Here is a 22,145-nt window from a genome sequence, read left to right as displayed (position 1 = left end):
AGAAGCTAAGTTGCATCTTCAGATAATTGTTATTCACTAAATAAAATCATTTGTATCTGCAGATTTATTACTATCTTTTGTTATGTATTTTGTGGGAAAATGTCATTCGGTTACCACAAATTTGACTGATTAGCTTACAAATTTAAGAGGGGTAAAGTATATTATCAAAAGTATCATAAATATTTAAGTTACAAACTTTTTAATTGATAGATCTAATGTTAAAAATATTTTGCTACGTCAATGGAAAATCGTTTCTGTGCAAGTGATTTTCATTTTTTTATTTTATTCCGCTGGCTAATCATAAATACATCTAAACCCGAATTTGGCGTTCGATCGCAAATTGTGATAGTTTAGGATTGGTTAGTTCAGCTAGCGATTTGAAATCCCTGTACGGATTCATCCAATGGCAATGGTGCAATCATATTAGTTCATGGCTTAGCTGCATGTGTTTAGGTCTCCCGAAGTTTAGTAAATTAGATAGGATACATTTAGTCATTTTTACCATTTTATTCTAGTCTTCAGTCTTATAACATCAAAGGCATTAAATAATAATGGCTTCTCAGAATATTAACCCTCTCGTACCAACTACATCCGTTGAAGCATCTAAGAAGTCATCAGAGAAAGCCAAGTTGGAAGCTGGTTGTCATTCTGTAAAGAAGAGGTAAGTTTAACAATTCTAATTTTTATACCAAAAAATGAAAATATATAATATATATATCCATTATTTATAGGTAATCTAATTAATTATTCACGAGTAAATGCAAGGAGGAGGAAACTGGCACCTGTTCATATGGCTCAGTATGTTATATTTCTCACGTGTATATTTTCACTAGAAACAACGTTCTTGTTGAATTAAAAAGAAAATTTTAGGCATTGCACCGATTACGATTTTTTTTCCTTTAATGAAACTCATTTAAATCGGTTAATTTCAGCGGTTAGATGCTTACCAAGTAACTTCCATAGTCTTAAGTAAGATGCTGTACATGTTCCAGTGAAAATATTTTCCACTAGTTCTGTTCATTTTTTGTATTTAATGAAAAGCTTCTTTTAACGTAACGAATTTTAATCATTATTACCTAGTGAGAGCTATCGAACTCTAAAGTACGTGTATGCTATTCATTATTTATAATGTATTAAGCAATGCATGGATAACTAAATGTGTGAATCTTTTATGATATCTGTTGTAAATATCTTTCTTTCCCGAGATTCCGGTTTCATTAGTTTTGAATTCACAAGTAAAATAAATTACTAAATAGGTATCAGGAATAAACCTAAAAAAGAAAAATGGGTACAAAATGGTCTAAAGTGCAGAGTCGCCCACTTATTTGTTTGGCGCTTTTTACAAGAGTAAGAAGAATTGGATTTTTCTCAATTTTCATTGACTTTTTAAGTGAAAATAGGTCGATGTGTACATGGATAAAGTCAAGAATGTGCACAATGCCATTTTTGTGCAATTCTGAGATTTTTTTTTTAAGTGAAAATAGGTCGACGTGTACATGGATATAGAGTATGTGCAATTCTTAAAAACACTCCAAGCAGTGGGCGATTCTGCACTTCCCCCACATTAAGGCATAAAAGTAAACCGCCTATATCAGATGAAAGAATTTCATGTTCTGCAAGTTGGAAGTCAATAAAAGTGAGTTTCTTGATGTGATTCACATTTATTGTTTGAGGGCATTCCAATTTAATAAACTTGGCATTAGGAATTAAGAGTTATCAAAGGAAATGTAAATGGGTTAGAGGCAACTTTTGTCAACTTTTTTTGGCAAATCAAAAATTCTGAAGTTTATAATGAAACTGGAGTTTTATAATTATCAGACAAAAAATCTTTATTTCTTAATTATATTATTAACTAGGACTTTAGCAGTGTACATGGATAAAGTCAAGAGTGTGCACAATGTCATAAAACTCGGCAAACAGTGGGCGATTCTGCACTTTCTCCCAATTTCGCACCTAATCTTCGTCATGATTAAGCACTTTTGTTCCATAAAAGTTCTAGCATAAGCGTAATTCGGCTAGCAGATTGTTGGGAAAAAATGTTGAGTAAAAAAAAAAAAAACCTGCCTTTACTTTGTGAAAACAAAATGGCATCCAAACAAAAACCAGCAGGTTGCTGTAGCAAGGTTTTTTGGTAACCTATTGATAGGATTGATTGGACCTATTGAATAAACCTATTGATAGGGAAATATTTGTAAGTGCTTATTTATATGTTTGATATTGGTTAGGAAGTACATTGCTTATTTTGTTCTTTACACTGTAAAATGCCTGCTGGTGGTACGATTAGCCTTAAGTTTCTGTACACTTTAGAACGACTGTGAAAGGAAACATTGATTGAAGATTTAAATGGCCTCATTCACCTCTTGATAAATTATGCAATGAGATTTAAGAATTTGGAAACCGGAGCTCGTATCCATACTATGGAAGGTAAGTGGTGTGTAATAAAAAGGGATTTTCGAAAGAAATGCTGTCGGCATTTCATCTGTACGAAGAATATTTTTCATTTTTACTTTATACAGAATCTAGTGTGGATAATTTTATAGTTTTGGATGCTGTTAAGGAATTCTGTTCATCTTGCACACCGAAGAAACTAATTTCTAAGATTAGAAGTGTTGGAGTTCGTGGAAGACCATCAGCAAACAGAAACAAGAGTAAATAGATAAATAAAATGACTATTAAACTCATTAATAATTTTCAAATTAAATAGTTAATTATTATCAAATTATTGTTTATAAATTGTTATTTAATCAATAATTATTATATAATTAATTATAATTTAATTGATAATTAAGGTAAAGGTATAGTTAAGGGTACCCCTTGGCAATTTTTGGCGGTACATGGATACTGAGTTTGTGCAATTCTTTGACTTATTATTTTGGCTTGCATAACGGTGATTTTTGCGCCAAACATTGCCGCTACACAAAGCCAAAATAAGACAAAGAATTGGTAAACTCAGTATCCATGTACACATCAACCTATTTTCACTTTAAAAAAAATCCCCTAATTGCACAAAAATGGCATTGCGCACTCTCTTGACTTATGTACACATCGACCTATTTTCACTTAAAAAAAATCCAAAAATTGCACAAACTTGCATTGCGCATTTGCAGGCATAGATACATTTTCACTTAAAATGTCAAAGGAGCACCGAATTCTACAATACAGGCAAACAAAAAGTTTAACTCTGTTCTGAGCCCAGTTGAGTGATCAGACCACATGTGTGTGTTTTGTGGGTTTTCCTTCTTCCCTGGATTCCAGTTTTAGTCGTAAGACTCTTCCCCCCCCCCCCGCTCATCCCCAAGGCATTAGCTATCACTGCGGCTGTCCGTACTACCTAATATTACCTTTCCCAAGCCCTGGAAAATTATGTTTCCCGGCTGATTGTCTTCCAACCTTTCTGATTCTATTAACGCAATGCGTTCCGGAATTCGCCTCAATCAACACCTTTCTCTCTTTTAATCTTGAATTACAAGTTGAAAGCAGAGAGAATGCTCGTCCCATATGTGGACTCCTTATTCATTTCTTTCAGTGTAAACCCTTAATGGTTTGTTCATCTCTCCTTTAGCCATTGCTTTTTCTTATCCAACTCAGTTTCCTTATCGAAGTTGTGGAGGTAATTGCATTAAGTTGCAAAGGTACTCCGGAAGTCAAACGCCTTGGGCAAATAAAAAAAACAAAAAAAAAATTGCATAATCTCAGTAAACTATATTTTAAACCAAACAATAAAATAACATAAAAAAGGAAAACATGTTATACATTTAAGTACTACAAAAAGCAAATATCCACTTATCCTATTTAGAAGTTCCTTCATCTTTAGTCTGTGGCACACAAAATTCCTTAACAGCATCCAAAAATTTCCTAAAATTATCTGAACTCTAATTCGTATATCGGTATCGCCACATCTGAACCTTTCTTTCTACAAACCCGTTCAAGTCGATCTAAACAGTTTTTACGTTGGACTAGACGCATGTCCTCCCTACATACAGGACACTTATAATGGCTACTAAGTAAACCTTCATTTACACACCAGTCAATTAAATGTTCATTTCCCTTCTCGTTCCAAATCGTACAGAAACTTCAAATTAATCTTACTACATTCAGTCATTCTACCGTTTAAACAATGAAACCAACACACACCACAAAAGTGCCTACAAAACATCCCATGATTCAAAATTTCCCAGAATCATGCACCCGATTACGTCACAATAGGGATTCCATAATATTCAACTACTCAAGCTACCATAAATGAAACGACAACTTAGCGATAAATGAAACAACTTTGTAATAATACAAAGGGTATCTTAAAGTCCACTCTAACCGATAATTAATTATTTATTGAAATAATTAAAGATTGAAGTAATTAAATAAAATGTAAAGAGATAAATTGAAATTTAACGCGGTTTTTAATATAATTTTTTTGTTAAAATTTTCGAGATAAAATTTCTACTGAAATTATTATTCATATACATAAAAAAAGTGCCACAGCCTTCTTATTCATGGCTCCGGTGCATTCCAGCTAGAGTTATGATTTATTACAAAAGCTAAGAAGCACTGAAGCCGAAATCAGGTGGGCTCCGGCCCAATTTAAGCTCTGATCGTAAGGGGGACTTCTTTTATCATCACAAAAATTAAATATACTTAGTATAGCTGATGAAAATTCCAGGGTGAAACAGAATGAGGGTATGAGTGGGTGGAAATAAAAAGTGAGGGGAATCTTGGTGAGAGAGAACGACTCTCTGCTGATAACCATCAAGCAGATGTGTGTAAGGGTTAAAATGAGTCCTGAATCTGACTCTTAAGGATGGATGTAGAGTTGCTGGTTACATTTCTCCTCCCCCCCCCCATTAGTGGATACTGGGTAAGACGATGTATAGGATATGTTTGAGCAGTTTAATCTCAGTATTTTATTCTTATTGTACTCGCTGTGACTTAACGCACATTTAAGAACACAAATTTTCCTTCCTGCGAGGATAATTAACTGTGAGCATCGATAACAATACACTAGATACAATGGCATGGCGAGAAATTTACGCATTCCTAAACGAACTCCCCCAAATTTATTGTCCTTAAAGGGAAAGGTTTCCGCATACGAGTGTTGGACTTTACTTGAACGTCTCATGTTCTCATGAGTTCGTATTTCTAGGGAAATAGAGTATTGCAAGGTCTGCGTATTGTTAAACTAAAACATTAGAAGTTCTAAATTTTCCCCCCTGTAAATTGTGGTTCAGTTTTATAAAAAGAAGTACTGGAACTCATCTTATTTAGGGCTTTGGTGCTCTCCGGCTAAAATTGTAATTTATCTTAAAAATTGAGAAGCACCGGAGCTGGGCTCAGGTGTACTCTGGTGCTATTTAAGCACTGGAAGAAACAGAAAATTTTAAATAAGGTACTTTGATATTTCCTTTTTGTATTGCGTGATTGGAACTACTCTGATATGCGCCCTCAAGTCGCTAAATATTTTGGCGAGAAACTTCATGCTGCCATATTACTATCTAAATTTTTTGTCTACATTTTGAACTTTTAGCCTAAAATGTCTCCAAAAAACGCGGTTTTCGCACATGCAAAAACTACGTTTTGAACACACAATTTAGCTAAAAATCCGAACCAAAAACAAAAAATTTAGATAGCAAAAACGTAAAGTTTCTAGCCAAAAATATTTGACAAGAATCCATGTACACAGCGACAGGTTTTAACTTAAAAAAAATTGTACGAATTGCACAATTTAGGCAAGGAAGGAATCTACGCACTCCTCGCTTTAATAAAATAACATAACAACAATAAATTTCAAATAATACCATGTACACAGCGTTCTGTTTCAACTTTAAAAAACATCTACGAATTGTACAGTCTAGACACTAAACAACAAAATAAACTAAAATAAATTTCAAACAATTTAAAAAAACAACAATAACGACAGAAATTCATACTAAAGAACCAATGAACATAACATTCTACAAAATAAGAACAAGGATAAAATAAAATGCACTTACCATGAATTAATGCGTTTTCGAATAGCAGAAATATAAATTTCATACCGCCTTTAACAGGCCGCCACGTAATCACTATTGTATTTACATGACAGCCAGACACACTATCCAGAAAATTTATACTATGGTTCACAAATAAATAAAATCACAAATCCCTACTTCTATCATGCACTGTCATTAAAAATAATCTCCCAGACCCTCTTTCCACACTTCCAAATATCCACTACCTCTCAACAGGATAGCCACAATCATATTTCCTTTTGCCAAACTTCAATTCAACAACTACCATTTTATCTTTCCCTCCCATCTTCTCAGACACAGAGGCGAACCAACGAGCTCCAGCAAAAGATTTTTCAACGTCAACAGGGTTGCCATAGAACATGCAATCACGCCAAAACCAGCGCAGAACACATATCGCCACATTGGGTGAAATTAGGGCATATATTAGAGTTGTACCACGTGATTACATAACATGTAATCTACGTAATACAAAAATTTAATACATTCTTATGTTATTTCCTTATTTGATTTAGAAGGTGGCTTATTGAGATTATATGTTTTGTTGGTTTAATTACGCTTTGGATGTCTTTTTACTGTGTTGGACATAAATAAGAATGTCAAAAAATCACCAATTTTCGCAAAGTGGTACTCTGAAATATATTTTTACTGAAATCTTAGTTATCTCACTTCTTCTACAAATGAGATAGACATGAGAATATAATATGGGAAATCAGAAACTACAGTTATGTAATCGATTAAATGCATAAGAGGCCTCATTCCATACATCATAATAGCAACTAGTAGTTGTAAGTATTGTATATATTCTTTTTTTTTCATTTAACAAATATTTAATCAAGTTTTTTTTTTCCCCCTTCATCACTCGCCTCGTAAAACAGATATCGACTCTGCCTTTTACTTACTAAGATATTGGCTTTATTTCCAGTACCAGTTGCTATGAAAAATCATAAATTGTTAATATCAATGGAAAATAGTTCTTTAAATTAGAAACATCTTGAATTCTAAATTTGGATGATCATATGACTACATGAATGAGTATTTTTATACTGAGAAGTTTATCACTTTTAACAATAATATGGAGACTTGTATAATTAGTTAACGAAATGATAGTTCCAAGAAAATCGCTACTGCTTAAAAAATTTATGCTGCTGAGAAAATAGGAAGAATGATTGTTTTTAAAATTGATTTTATTTCGCAACTGTTCGAATGACCAATTCGGAAGATCATGGGATCTTATATTATGATTTTTGTACAGAAAAACACAATTCTTTAAAAGAATGGAAAGAAGACATGTAGATTGTCTTTTTTTTTTTTTTTTCAATACACATTGTTATTATTTATAAAATTGGAACTACTTTTACATGCACCCTCAGGTCGCCAAATGCGGCGACAGTTTCTCGCCAAACATTTCTGGTGAGGAACTCCACGGTGCCATATTACTACCTAAATTTTTTGTCTACGTTTCGAACTTTAAGCCTAAAATGTCTCCAAAAACACGGTTTTCGCACATGCAGAAACCACCTTTTGAACACGCAATTTAAGCTAAAAATCCAGAAACAAAAATTTAGATGGCAAAAACGTTAAGCATACTTTCGTTTTGTAGATCCTTTGGAAGTTCCAGCATCGGAAATTCTATTTGACGTAATCGAAATTTCAAGTTTACTTTTATAAAATTGCTCTTACAATCTGCAAAAAATAATAAGCGGGATCCAATTCGAAGATTAAGGAACAACGCAATCATTAACATTAACTGAAATAGATAATTAGATAATTTTAGCTTACACCGTCCGTTATACATTAAACGCGCAGGCAAAAACGTATTCTGCACTTGCGCACACACATATGCGCAGTAGTCAAGGTCTTACACGCACACGTAAAACGCCTGTGCGCATGTGCCACCACGGCGCATGCGCAGAAAGTTTTTAGCTTTGAGGTCCGGATTATGGGTGTCCGAATTAACGACTATATTACCATTTCCAATAGTCTAAATTTAGATCTAATATTAATAATGACACTTAATAAAAAAAACTTTTATTAGCAAATGCTATGAGCAAAATGTTGAAGTTTCTTAAGGAAAGCAAATCTGCCACTGTTCATAGCATATGTACTAAAACTGATTAAAGTATTATTTGTTTTGATAAAAGATGTAAATAATAAAAATATTTTTATGTGTGTAGGTATTTTTGTGCTGTTTGCATTTAAGAATTATTAACTAAATTTTTGGATATTAATTAGTAACTATTTAAAGTTAATTCATTATTAAAAGATATATTTGTCATTTAAAAATCTGTTGTCGTTAAGGAAAAATCTCCTGATTTTTTAGTGTCTTAAGTTGGCAACTGTGGTAATGAAAATGATAACTTGGATTTCAAATAACTATAAACTTGAAATCTTTGTAATACCATTTTTGCATAAAGTACATAATTGAAATGTGTTCGCAGGTCCCATAAAATTGCTTTGGGGGCCGAGTTCGGCTTGTGGGATACCAGTTTGCGATCATTGCTATGTATAATTCTCTGAAATGTTCCAAGTTACTAAAATATTTAGAACAGTACATACTACTCTCATTCAGCATTTATATATCAATTTCCTAAAAATGAACAATTATTCCTAGATATGAAAAAACTATCATTGGAAAATCTTAAGTATAGGTGTGTATTATCCACTAGTAAGGAAGCATTCATATTTGTATAAAAAAATTTCTTACGTTTTGACCATGAGTATAATAGTAAGTACATCTTTGTAGGTTTATACTTTATAGTACAGTACAAAGTCTGTAATCCGGACATCCATTTTCCAGAATGATCTATAATCCGGACCTCAAAGCCACTAACTTTACGCATGCGCATACATTACGTATGAGTGCGTTGAAAGAAATTTTTAATAAAGTAAACAAATAAATATTAAGCTTTTTTTTTTTGTAAAATTTGATGACCTTTAGATCATAATTGCTCTTTATTTCATAAATTATGGTTTCATATTTTTAATTGTATAATTTCTGCATGCTATCTTTACAGATTTAAATTGATGATCTATAATCCGGAATTGCCGAAGTCCCAATGAGTCCGGATTACGGACTTTGTACTGTATAATGAGCATCATTCTTCAGAATTTGTTGAATTTTTGCTTTTCGTTTCTTGCCTTTACAGCATTAGTTTCATAGTCATCAGTGGTAGATTTATGGCTCGTGTAGGTTACAATTGCAAGGAGCCGTGTGTTCTCAAGTCCCTCCCCAATTCACATTCCAGATTCACAGAAAAGCAGGCAAGAATCTTAAAGAACATTGTATACTTCAGGTGAGATGAACTGCCACTTAATAAATCTACCACTGATGGTCACTAGATAAAATACAAAACAATATTTTCGTGACTTGAAATTCTAAATAAAATACAAAGTTTGTCTGATTGTTGGTAGCTAGCTGTTTTTAGATATTGAACTATGATGCAATAAGATGATATGTCTGGCCTTCATACTGCATGCAGATCCTCTTATCACTGGAATTAAATTTATCATTTAACTTGGTTCCCTGAATTCTCTATATTATAGAAGAGACCATTTTTGTGTATTTTTCAGATTAGGAAAAAGAATTGAACTGAAGCTTAATTTTTATCCGTTAGGTTATATATTTCAATATTTATCTACTTATTAGAGTAATTTCTTTAAAATAACTTAACAATGAGTAGATGAGATAAATTTGTCGTGTATGAAACGAAATGGGAAATATATGGAATTCGTAGCATTAATTTTAGAAAATAACTGAAAATAATTTTTCGTATTTTCTGAAAATTAGCTTGTTTCAGCTAAATAAATGTATTAAATGGTAGAAGTTCATAAAAACTTATCAAATAGCTTCAATGGAAAAATAATTATTTTGGCAGCATAATCATAAGATTTAAAGCAAGAAGCTATGAATTCATATGCTGTTGTTTATTGTGTGTGAAGATAGAAGATGAATCCTTTCTCAGCAGTTTTCAACTTTAAAATATGTGCTGATGTTTTTATATATTTTGATATATTATGTTGTAATTAATTTGTAATTGTCATAAATTTAAAATATTTCGTATGTATTGCTTTAATTATAAGCAAAATAGAATGATGTACTGTCTAAAATTACTATATTGTTATTATTAGGTAACATATGTTCCCATAACAATAAATTTCCAATGGCTGACCCACAGCTGATCTGCTGTGCATGAAGTGTGTGACGTTTTTCTAATTTTATTCTTGGCAGTTGAGCAGCAGGCTGCATGAGGTTTCAGTGTGTAACGTAAATACAAGCTTGTTTATCATAGAAAGGCTTTCACAGTAGTATTTCTTCTTTTAGTCTGATCCAGTTGAATAAATTTTCAAACTTGCTCCAATAATATAATTAAAATTTTTCTCTCGATACCATTATAGGTTTTTGTTGAATTTTTTCCTAATTTCTGTATAGTTTGTTTGATATACTGTAAAAGCCCGTTTATCCAGCATTCTGCCAACTGAAATGTTTTTGAATTTAGAAGCTTTTTTCCATTAAAAATTATGTAAGTGAGACATTCTGAATAGTAGTACAGTAGAAGTCCGATAATCCGGCACGTTCGGGATCAGCTCGGTGCCGGACTACCGAAATTCCGGTCTATCGGGCGGTAATTATAAGAACAATTAGGTTAATAATTAAACTAAAAATACAGTATGCAAATACATACAACACAGTTTATTTTACATTTCATATAATGTATGTACACGTACTGTAAAACATATTTCACTTAGATTTAAAAAAGTCACGAATGTCTTTTTGTTTTCTTGACTTTTGGCGTTTAGTATAAAATTTATTTCTAATGATATGGAAATCAATACTTTCTGAAGCACTGTAGGTAGTACTAGCCTCGGCAAAAGAGATAAACTTATTTAGTGATTCTGCAGCTTCTGCCCAGCTGATTTTTTCCTTTTCTTCCGTTTCGCTATCTGAGTCATTTTCTTCAAGATTTTGAGTAGGCTGAGGGTTTACTACAATGTTGATAATGTCCTCATCGGTTAGTTCTTGTTCAACAGGCTCATTCTCGTCGATTAAAAGCCACTCCTCTACCTCATCTTCAGGCAGGTTTTTCAAGAGATTGTCAGTACTTCTAACGACATCCAAAACTTTGGTCAGAGCGTCTTGATGGTTTTCTTCCTCATCAGTCTGTAGAGTTAGGTCAGATGCAGGGTTTGCAGCTGGCCAAAGTTTTCTCCAGCATTTTTGGAGTGTTGTATTTTTTACCTGGTTCCAAGACTATGCAATAGCATAGACGGCATCTTTTACTGTAAACTTTTTTTTTAAATCAGTCACGTCACAGTCGGCATTTAACAGGCCTTGAATAAAAGACCTTCTATATAAGCATTTAAAATTTTGAATAACCCTTTGGTCCATGGGTTGAATCAAAGATGTTACGTTAGGTGGGAGCAGAGTATAGCAACAATATTTCCAGAAACTAACTCATCTACTGGCGGATGGGCTTTGCAATTGTCCAAAAGAAGGATGGCTTTAGTATCTTCTGGTAGACCAAGGCTTTTGAAGGATTCCTTGACCTCAGGCACAAAGTGGTGAAAAAAACCAGTCTTTAAAGAGGGCGGCAGTTATCCACGCATTTAATTGAGCATCGTATTGGACAGGCAAGTGTGTAACATTCTTAAAAGCCCTGGGTTTTGCAGATTTACCTATCACAAAAGGGGTCACTCGGTGGTTTCCAGACGCATTAGCACATAGCAAAATGGTTAATCTGTCTTTGTTTTTTTTAAAACCCTTGGCTGCTTTTTCTCCTTCCCCAGCTAGTGTAGATGTTGGTAAACATTGCCACAATAGCCCTGTTTCATCAGCATTGTAAATCTGTTCAGGTGTTAAATCATTATCAGCCACGATTTTCTCAAACTCGTCATTGTATTTTTCTGCAGAGTTTTGGTTTGCTGAAAGGGTTTCTCCAGTTACATCAAGTCTTCGAATTCCATGCCGAAACTTAAAGTTTCTGAGCCAACCATCAGAATAATTACTTTCACTTTCAGCAACTCCTAAATCTTGGCCGAATTTCTTTGCCTTTCCAACAATCATTGGCCCTGTTACCGGCTTTCCTTCAGAACGTACTGCACTAAACCATTTGAACAATACACTATCTAGCTGTTCCAGTTTTGGTTTTTTTAATGTTTGTCTAGAAGCCAATTTTTCAGTTGTTACCGATTGAGAAGCAAACTTCATCAGTTCATCTTTTTGTTTTTTAATGTCATAAATAGTTGATAGCCAATATTAAACTCATTCATTAAAACATTTCTATTCTCGCCTTTTTCTAGCCGTTTGATGATTTCTAGTTTCTGATTGAGAGTCAGTGGTACGTGTTTTCGCTTCTCTCCTTTTGAACTCGAAGGTTTAGGTTTTGAAAACATGGTCACTGTACAGTTAGAACGAAAATCACTTTTTTTATAAACAGTTTCAAAAGTTACGGTTACTGCGATGTGAAAGGACACAAAACAGCAACGCACAAAAAAATGGCGAAGATGCTTCGTGATTGATTAACGGAGCTGCACTGCACCTGAATTTGTTGTGACAGCTGAGACTAGCTGGCCGCTAATTCTTTCCGAACAATACCGAACGCTTCCGGATGATCTCGAACTACCCCCGAAAACTTCCGAATAGCTCTCGAGCGGTTTTATTTGCTTTAAAGACACACTTTTGGAGAAAACCAAAATTTTTACAATTTTCCGGAGCGATGCCGGACTATCGGGCATTCCGGACTGTTGGATGCCGGACTAATGGACTTCTACTGTATGACCAAACAGTGGAATTTAGTGCCATTAGTTGGTAAGCATCACGTCACGACCCATTCATAAGGCTTTCGTCTTTCATTTGTTTTTCACTTTTCATTGTCACCCAATGAATTCTCTAAAAGTCATTTAAAATTTTCCTAAAAAGTGATATAAGTTAATTGCCATTTATGTGTTTTTCACTCGTATTTTAAAAAAAATATTGTTAAAATTTTGGACTTATTCAACAGAAAAGTACAAAATTCATTTCAAATTTATTGGAATCCTGGCATCAAGAAAAAGTGGACACTTTATGTGAAAGTGGCTGTGCTATGTGAAAAGTTATGAGAAGTGATTAAGTGATTTAAGTTTCTTTGTGCTATATCTGTAACTTATATATGTCTTGGTTATGTAACTGAATAAAGAGTGATCTGTTCCTTCAAACTTCTGCCGAAATGACTGATGAAAGTTTGGTGAGATCTCTGCCAATTTTCAAGGGAATAGATTTCATAATAAAGTGTTTTATTTTCATATGAATACATTGCCATTTATGTCTGAAGTATCCTTCTTTCTTTTGAAATCTCGTATAATTTAAATGTAGGCTTTTGATATTCCGGTTAATAGCAAATAAGATAATTCTTTCTATAATTTCAGAACAGACATTTCTCTTCATTTGGCTGTACAAAATGTAAAATGTATTTTTATATGCTCAATTATCTAGAATTTTCATTTAATGCAGCCTTCATTTCCTAATCTTCCCTGATTATCACATTTTTACCATATTAACAAATCTTCAATCTTATTTAAGGTATTTTCCAAGGAATCTATGTAAGCATTTCCTTGATTTTTTTTATTGTACATTTAATATTATATAAATGCAAAATTCTGATTATTTTCTTATTTTGTAGATTGCAGCAAGAACTGATGTCTTTAATGGTTAGTATGAAACATTTATTAAAAAAATTGTCTAATTCAGTATTTTGTTCTCAAAATAGATTAAAGTTTATTATATCATTAGTCTGTTAACCCTCTCAGCATAATGGACGTAAAATTCTATATAGAAGGGTGGCTTTCATATTCCTTACACATTAAAAATTCTGCTAGCCTTGAATGTTTCCAATTTCAAGTTGAATGTATCTTGAAAGAAAAGTAATCAAGGTATAAAGTGAGGGAGCGTTTTTTTAATTGTATTCAAGAAAATACCATTTATTCATGACATTTTCAGGAACTTTGAAATTTCGGAGCAAAACTCATAATCTTCAAGGGGTTAACACTCTGCATGCTGATAATAGAAAATACCGTTTGTTATGTTGTTCATTGTCGCATTCATGTGCAGTAATCCTTGTATAACATGGTAGATGGGTTCTCCTAAATGCTATGTTGTGTGAAACCGTGTTGTACGAGATCCAGAGCCAGTACAAAAAGGGGGTTACATTCCAAAAACTTGTTAAAATCTAATATTTTTTTAATTCTACATAAACAACTTAATTTTTATTTAAAATATGTATGTATGTACAACACAAAGCAAAAAATGTTGCATATTTTAAATTTATGCGACTTTAGTTTAATAAATTTTTTCCATCGTCATTGCTCAGTATAATCAAGCAAGAACGTTTTTTGGTAGAAAAAGATTGCTTTCACTTTCAGAATTTTTTTTTTCATTTAAAGTTCTGGCATCTTCCCTCTTTAAAAAATCTGTCATTTTACTCTGCTTACTTGTTCTTACCATGTCATTGTAAATTTCTCGATATGAAGCTAAACAATTTTGCAGCTTCCTTTTAAATTTCCAGCTGAAAGGTCTGGATTCAAGAAAAATGATACGAGATTTTCAATTAAACTTAAGCCTTTTAATGTTAAATTATTAAATGCACAATCTTCATCGGTGTTAGTTCCCTCAAAATCGATTTGATTTACAGCTTCGGATGCCAAGGTTTATGATGTCAATACAGTGCGTGATTGAACATTCCTTGCATTACATTAACTGATTTTGAATCGGTTACATTTAAAATCTACTGTAATGCTTTTCTTACGTAATATGTTTTAAAGGTATAAATAATACCTTGATCCAACGGTTGGAGTAACGAAGTAGTATTAGGTAGTAAGAACAGTATTTTGATGTTGGGATTATTCAAATTTGGTGGGTAACATGGAGCATTATCTAACAGTAATACCACCTTGAAGCTCAAAATTTTCTGCCTTAATGTTATACGTCTGGCACAAAACAATTTAAAAAACAATATTTAAATAAATTCCCAGTTACCTAAGCTCTTGTGTTTGCTTTCCGGTATATCGGTAAGGTATACTATGCTTTTAAGTGCATGAGGATTTAGAAATCTGTAAGCAAGGGTTTTGTCGTAAGTTCCCCTGGTGTATATATATATATGTATAAAGGTTCTACTGGGCATTTTTTCCTGCCAAAGCCTAGTATTGTTGGCATTTAAAACTTGATCTGCTGTGTATGTTTGTTGTTCTATAATATTTTGAATTTTTTTCTCAATACGTCCTAGCAGCTTCATAATCATTCGATACAGATTCTCCTTGAATTCTTATGCTATAAATTGCAAAATGCTTTTTGAAATTTTCAAACAAACATTTACTACAAAATTGGGGTTGACAGATTATTCTCCGTGCTCTTTTTAAGGTGCTTGTAAATTTTGTTTAATGATATTACCGTCCAACAGAATTATTTTTTGACTGCTATCATGAATCCAAATGCCTTTTCCATCATCTCAATTACTTGTGCCGGGGGGGGGGCTGCATGTTTTCCAGATGTCAAATATCCTGCAGCAACCGTACTTCTTATTTCTTTATTTTTGTTAATAGTCTGGACTGTTGCTTCTTTCAAATTAAGACTTTTTCCCGATGTGAGATGCCTTTTCTCCTTTTTAAAGATGATCTAAGATCTGTATCTTTACTTCTAGATTAATAAATTTACCCTTAAATGTTGTTTATCGGACATGTTTTGAAACTGAAACTTAATGTCTTAAATATGAAAAGGTTGTTCTTTAACACACCCACCCTGGCTTGACGCAGACTGCTGACCAGTAGCGTAAGACACTTTTGTTTTCAGACCATGGAGATGAGGATTTAAATTTTGGAAGCCAAATGTGCAGGTCGTGCATTTTGGAGCTCTTATTGTGACCTTGTGTTGTTTACCTTCTGCGATAGAGAATGATATATTCGTTGTTATCTGATGATTATGCTCGCTTTAGACTGGGTATTGTTTCTATTCTGCTTTGAAGGTCATGGAAGAAAGCAATTTTCCTCCGTTACCAGTTAAGAATTCAACGGTTGCTCTCCACCACATGGCTCATCTAACTGAGGACATTTGTTCTTGTGGGAACCGGATCTTGGAAGATAACTGGCAGGACTTATGAAATGAGGATTCCTATGTGTTGAATGACTATGCTTTGCTTAATATGAAAAACCTTTGTACGAAGTTTGTTAAATTTGTTTGGATTCCTTGGGCAATTTTCTTATTGTGTTAGAGTGAAACTGTGTGGGAGGAGGGTTCTCACAATTTATGAATCCTGTTATAGCAGCACCATGTTACAGTATGTCGTGTTGTAGGAGGGCTACGTGTCATCTCGATTTAATGAACTTTTGCTGGATTATGAGAGTTTAAAGCTATCTCTCAATAAGCTTCTACAGGTTTGGTTTTATGTGGTAGTGGCTATGTATCTTTAAAGAGTCAGCTAGTATTTATTGATCACAGCATCTTTTCAGTGTAATGATGATGCTGCATAAGTTGGTATTAATTCTTTCCAAAGATAAATATGTAAGTGAATTTGTATATAATGATTATCTGGTTCTCTTCCTAATCACAGATAGTTTTGGTGATAGTTCAAACTATGGTAATGGTAAAAGTAATATAAACTCAAGCTCTGAAAAGATTTCTGATGCCGTTAAACAGCAGTTCTGGTTTTGATAAGATTCCACAACTCAATGTAAATATTTATCCTAACTTAGATCTTTTTGATGTAATGCTGATATTAGAGTTCAGCTTGCTGATACTGAAAATATTGACAACATAGTAGAACTGAGTTTTGATGAGGAAATTTTTATGTTCATGCATAAGAAAAGAAGTACTGTGTGTCAACAGGATACTCTTAAATAATCCTTCTGAATTTTTTTAGTTAGAAGAATGTTAATGTAGATGGAACAAAATTTTTTTAGAATATTTTATTAATTGGTAACAATATTTGCAGATTAATTCATAATTTCAGATAAAGGTACATTTAACACTTGTTAATCTCTCATTTCCTTCAGATTAAAGATGTTATAATCATTGGTTGCAATAGTAAAAATGAGTTTAATAAGCTGTCATTAGTTGAGGACATTTTATACTGGTTTCACATGATCATGATAATGAGTGATCATTACACTGAGCATTGACTGTATATGATTAGGCAAAAAAGAAAATGTGTACAGTAGAAGTCCAGAAATCGGCAACACTTGGGACCAGAGGTCGTGCGGATTTTGTGGATTTCAGGACAGAAAAGATAATATTCAGACTAAAAGTGCAAAATAAATAAGGCGTATTAGATATATTTAATTAAATTATTATTACATATATAAACAGATTATATTATATTGTTCATTTACATTAGGCTCCTCTGTTTTTAAATCAGCATGAATCTCCTTTTCTCTCAGGAGTAGTCCTGAAATAGGTACCTCATCACTCCGCCGCTGCTGGAACTACTCGTGCAAGACAGCATCGAGGTTTGTCGATTTTGCCTCATGTAAAGATTTCCGGTGTTAGAATCACTATTGCTGTAAAATTTCATCAGCTTTTCATTATTGTTCCGTATATCATACACAGTCCGTGTGGCAGTTCCATACGATTCTGCTATAAACCGAGCAGTAGCACCTGCCTCCAGCTTTAGCAGAATTTAAAATTTTTCCATTACCGTCAATGCAACGTGTTTACGTGTTTCAATGTTGCAAGCAGTAAAATCATGAGTGCGTTTCTTATCTGTTATTGTATTAAAAAGCGCTGAAATTTAAAATATTCTTAATTAATCCACAAAATATCCGGATAAAAAAACGACATCACTAAACAATCTTGTGAAATAACAAAGCTCAGAAAGTACAGCAGTGTGAAGCGTGAACTTGAAAGAAGAGTTGAATCAATCGTCTGCTTTTTTACCTCGATGCATATTGGAGGGAAGAAAACTTCTATCATGATGTCAATGATTTGGTATTTCCGTTATGACTCGTTATTATACAATAATTATGACGTCATTATCCAGTAAGTATTTTTTCTTCGATATTTCATACTCCATGTTGTGGTTTCCGGAACCTATGAACTAAATGTTTATATCTTGAGAGGCAATGCGGATTTCAGGTCGGCGGATTTTTGGTATTTTACTGTACTTCAAAACTTTTCATGACCCAACAAAAGTTATTTCCTGGCTCAAACTATGGGAATCACTAATACACTGACTACCAATAAGTATTTGGACACCTATGCAAATGACGATATCTGCGGTCCCAAGGTACACCACGGACTCCGCCGGTATATATCGTGTAGGAAACAGCATTGGCTTTAGTCGGATGCAAGATGCCTCGCAGTTCAGAGCTCTCTGATTTCGAGAAAGGTATAATTATCAGGTATCAAAAATATAGCCGATCCTTAAGGGACATATCTAGCGATCTGAAGTATCCAATATCAACAGTGGCCTATGTGATTAAGAAGTGGAAGGTGAGCAATGATTGTTGGAATGTGCTCCGAGTCAGCAGACCAACGAAACTGGGGGATAGAGATTGACGAGTGCTGTTCAGAGAAATTCGGAAGAACCGCACCCAACCGATAGCCCTCATCCGCGAGGAGTTTCAACAGGCATCCGGGAGTATTGTTTCAATGAATACCATCCGTAAGGAAGCACATGTGCTTGGTTTTCAAGGTCGTGCTGCTGCCCATAAGCCTTTGATCACAAAGTCCAACTGTGCTGCTCTGTTAATGTGGTGCAAAGCACATCGAAATGGACCGTAGATCAGTGGAAACTGGTTCTTTGGAGTGACGAATCAAAATTCACCCTTTACCTTTCGGATGGCAGGGTCTGGCGTCTACCTGGAGAACGTCTCCTGCCAGAATGCATTGTGCCAATAGTCAAGTTCAGCGGAGGTGGAATTATGGGCTGGGACCCTTGGTCCCCATTCATGGTAAGCTCAACTCCGATGCCTACTGCACTATTTTGGATGACAATGTGCTTCCTACGTTGTGGCAGTTTTACGGGTTGGACTCCTGTTACTTTCAGGAGGACAATGCCAGATGTCATGTTTCGATGTTAACCTTTATGTCACACCTTTTTGATGGAAGCACTAACCAACTTTGCAGGTTTTGTACATAAAACTTGTTTTGTGTGGCTTCTGCTTCATGCTGCAATGTGCACATCGCCTACGTGTACCCTTCACCGGTATGTGTTCAACACTACTGTAGCGTTTTTCTCGAGAAACTCTTACTTTATGCCTGGGAGTATCTTCAGGTCTTGAAGGAAGTCACCTCTTCAAAGTTATCTGATGCTTTTGTGGCACACAGGGAACACAGCAAATTTAAATGGAAATCTTTGGCTGTATTTATTTCAGCTCCAGTTAGCATTTTATGTAGTATGTAACTGTTAATTACAGCTGCATCTACAAAATGGAAAAAGATTCTTTGCCACCAATTGTAACTTTTACAATCTATTTCGTAAATCGATACTAGTTTATCAAATTTGTCTATGAATCCCATTCTCATATTATGAGTTGAAATTGCTTTTAGGCAATTTATGTTTACTTTTGTGCCATCTTTTTCTTTTAATTTGATCAACGACATCAGGAAGGGAAGACAGGATTGTGACACATCTCGTATCCTTCCATTTGAGGCAAATTAGATTGTCATTACTGACAGCCCGGTCAAATGCGCCTCTTTTCAACTCCTTGTCCTGGGCAAGCAGAGACTTGGGTAAATTTTTGCTGCCTATCATAGTAGTTCCACAGGCATATATATTTTTAGTTAGCGAAAAAGTTCGTATGTTGTAAAATAATTGTCTATGAATACCCGGTGATTTTTGCCATGCAGGCATTCTATCAATCTTTTTGCCACTTTCTCGCCCAGGTTTTTCTCTGCAACTTCTTTTTTGCCTGAATAAATCTCGAACTGGGATGCAAAAGCACTCTCATCACACCTCATCCATACTTTGAAACCACGTTTTATTGGTTTTTGGGCATGTGTTGTTTGATTGTGCTGCGCCCCTTGAATTTGATCGTCGACTCATCTATCAACTGATTTTCACTGGGATGCAGAGCTTCCAAAAAACTCTGAGACAGATAATCTAATAATGGTCGCACTATATACAGACGGTCGAAATTTGCATCGTTCCTTTTCGGCTCAAGCATGTTGTTGTTTAGGTGCAAATTGCCGAGAATCCATGCAAACCTTCTACATGACAAATAACGGCAAATGAATTCGTCTCCAAGGGCTTCATTATTTGCCCAGTAATCCTTATAACTCAGCATCCTCTTTATGCCCATCAACAGATTGATTCCCAGAAATATGTATAATTCAACTAAAGTGAGTTGTGAGAAAGGTTTACTTTTTCGTGTCGTATAGAGATTTGTTTGGAAAACTATGTGTTTCATCAGCTGAAATGAAAAAGTCTCATGGAACACTGCTAATGGTGTTTTCTCAGGTGATTCCCATAACTTTGCATTTGGCCCACTTATCGATGTAAATTCCGGAAGTATCTTTTGCAACCTCTGTTTGGAATTCCAAGTAGGAACTTAAGGCTGCGTAGAGGGGCCTGGCTGAGATGGATCATCAACCTCCTCATCAGATAAATGAGTTTCATCTGACATATCATCATCGGATTGCACAAGTGGTTCAAGAGCGTATACCTCAGTATCGCTGCTATCCTCACTTTCTTATTCAGAATCTGAGGGTAATTCATGAAACACTTTTAGCGCTTCGGAAAGAGTTAGACTTCTCCGCACCATTTATGGAAAATTAATAATATTAAAAATTGACTACGATTAATATTAACAATAAAGAAGAATAAGCCTATAATATATACATACATGGAAAATATCTACACAATTATTGAAAATAAACAGGAATGAGACTAAAAAGCGACAGCAAAAAACTTCCGCAGATCTAAGTAAAGATGAGTTGAGCTACTGATAAAATTCCCGCCTGAAAACTTCTCAAAAAAATTTGAGATGCCAATATTAGGGCTTTTTTAACACCAAACACACCTCACCCCTCAATACTGCTTTGTTAGAATTCATTCCCCCAAAAAACAACAGAAACAGAAAACGTAAACAACGGATGTTCTCTCCTAAGCACAGATGTTCTGATTCATAACAGCATGAGATCTCTAAAGGCGCAGTGTTCCCACTAATGGAACACCCGGTTTTATTCAATGATTCTGCGTATGGTTTTTGTATGAAAGATTAAAAAAAATATAGAACAAATAATTGAGTACAGCCAGCAAAATTATGCCTAATTTTTTTCCAAATAAAATTTTTTATATCATTAAAAAATAGAAAAAAATTACCGTATTTGACAGCATATAAGACGCACCCTTATTTAGAAGACCATACACAGTACCACAATAACTTAAAATGTGGTTTCTTTTAGTTCTCACATTTCGTAAAAGCCAAATAAACAATCATTGAATGCAATTACCAAACATATTTTTATTAAGGAAAATTAACAAACGACAAGCTATTTTGAACATATGTAAATTTCAATAATGAATGAATGGAAAGCAATCAAACATAATACAAAATAAATCAGAAACATGCACTTTGGCGTAGTTTAATACTGAATTGTATAGCTTAATCTTTTGTTTCCTGTAGTTATATTTTCCAGGGTATTTTTATAAAACAAATAGTTTTAAGCACCGATACCGACACGTTTATACAGAGTAGCACCGATACCAACACGTGTGTTAGCTGAGTCAAAGAAAGTCTATGTAAAGAAGGAAAGGCTCCATAGACGTAATGTGACTGTCGAACCTGTTTGAACTTAGACATAAGCTTCGAGCTTTGGTGCTTTTTGCCGACGGATATTTCACGCATGCGCAAAATAATTATGGCAGATGTAGAAAAAGTTATGTATGTCTAGACCTTTATCTGGGCTAAAAGTGGCATTCAGTATTGAAAGTTAACCTGTGTCCTTCACGTATAAGATGCAGGCAACTTTTTTTAAACCAAATTTAGGAAAAAAGTGCGTCTTACATGCCGTCAAATACGGTACTTGAAAATAAGTGGATTTTAATAACACATAATAAATGAAAATTCTGTGTCACCTTGTGATATGCTGCTATCTACTGTTTAAAAAGAAAAGTTCAAAGTATATTATAAAGGCATTTTTATCTGTTTACGGTTGAATTTAAAGGTTTCAGAAGC

The 22,145-nt window shown here is 34.1% G+C and overlaps 1 protein-coding gene across 1 annotated transcript in view; it reads left to right on the top strand.

Moving 5' to 3' along the window:
• Positions 1-368: 368 nt before the first annotated feature.
• The window catches only part of vih (ubiquitin conjugating enzyme vih), a 44,113-nt gene continuing 22,336 nt past the window's right edge, over positions 369-22,145 (top strand). The window contains exons 1-2 of the mRNA XM_085808595.1: positions 369-661; positions 13,661-13,688. Of these exons, the coding sequence (XP_085664721.1) occupies positions 552-661; positions 13,661-13,688 (138 nt within the window). The 5' untranslated portion in view covers positions 369-551. The remainder of the gene's footprint in view (positions 662-13,660; positions 13,689-22,145) is intronic.

The sequence above is a fragment of the Stegodyphus dumicola genome, chromosome X1, assembly GCF_044657685.1.
Source record: "Stegodyphus dumicola isolate Sdum_Otavi_A_Nest chromosome X1, ASM4465768v1".
In the NCBI taxonomy this organism is placed as follows: domain Eukaryota; kingdom Metazoa; phylum Arthropoda; class Arachnida; order Araneae; family Eresidae; genus Stegodyphus; species Stegodyphus dumicola.
This window is presented reverse-complemented; position numbering and strand designations above follow the sequence as displayed.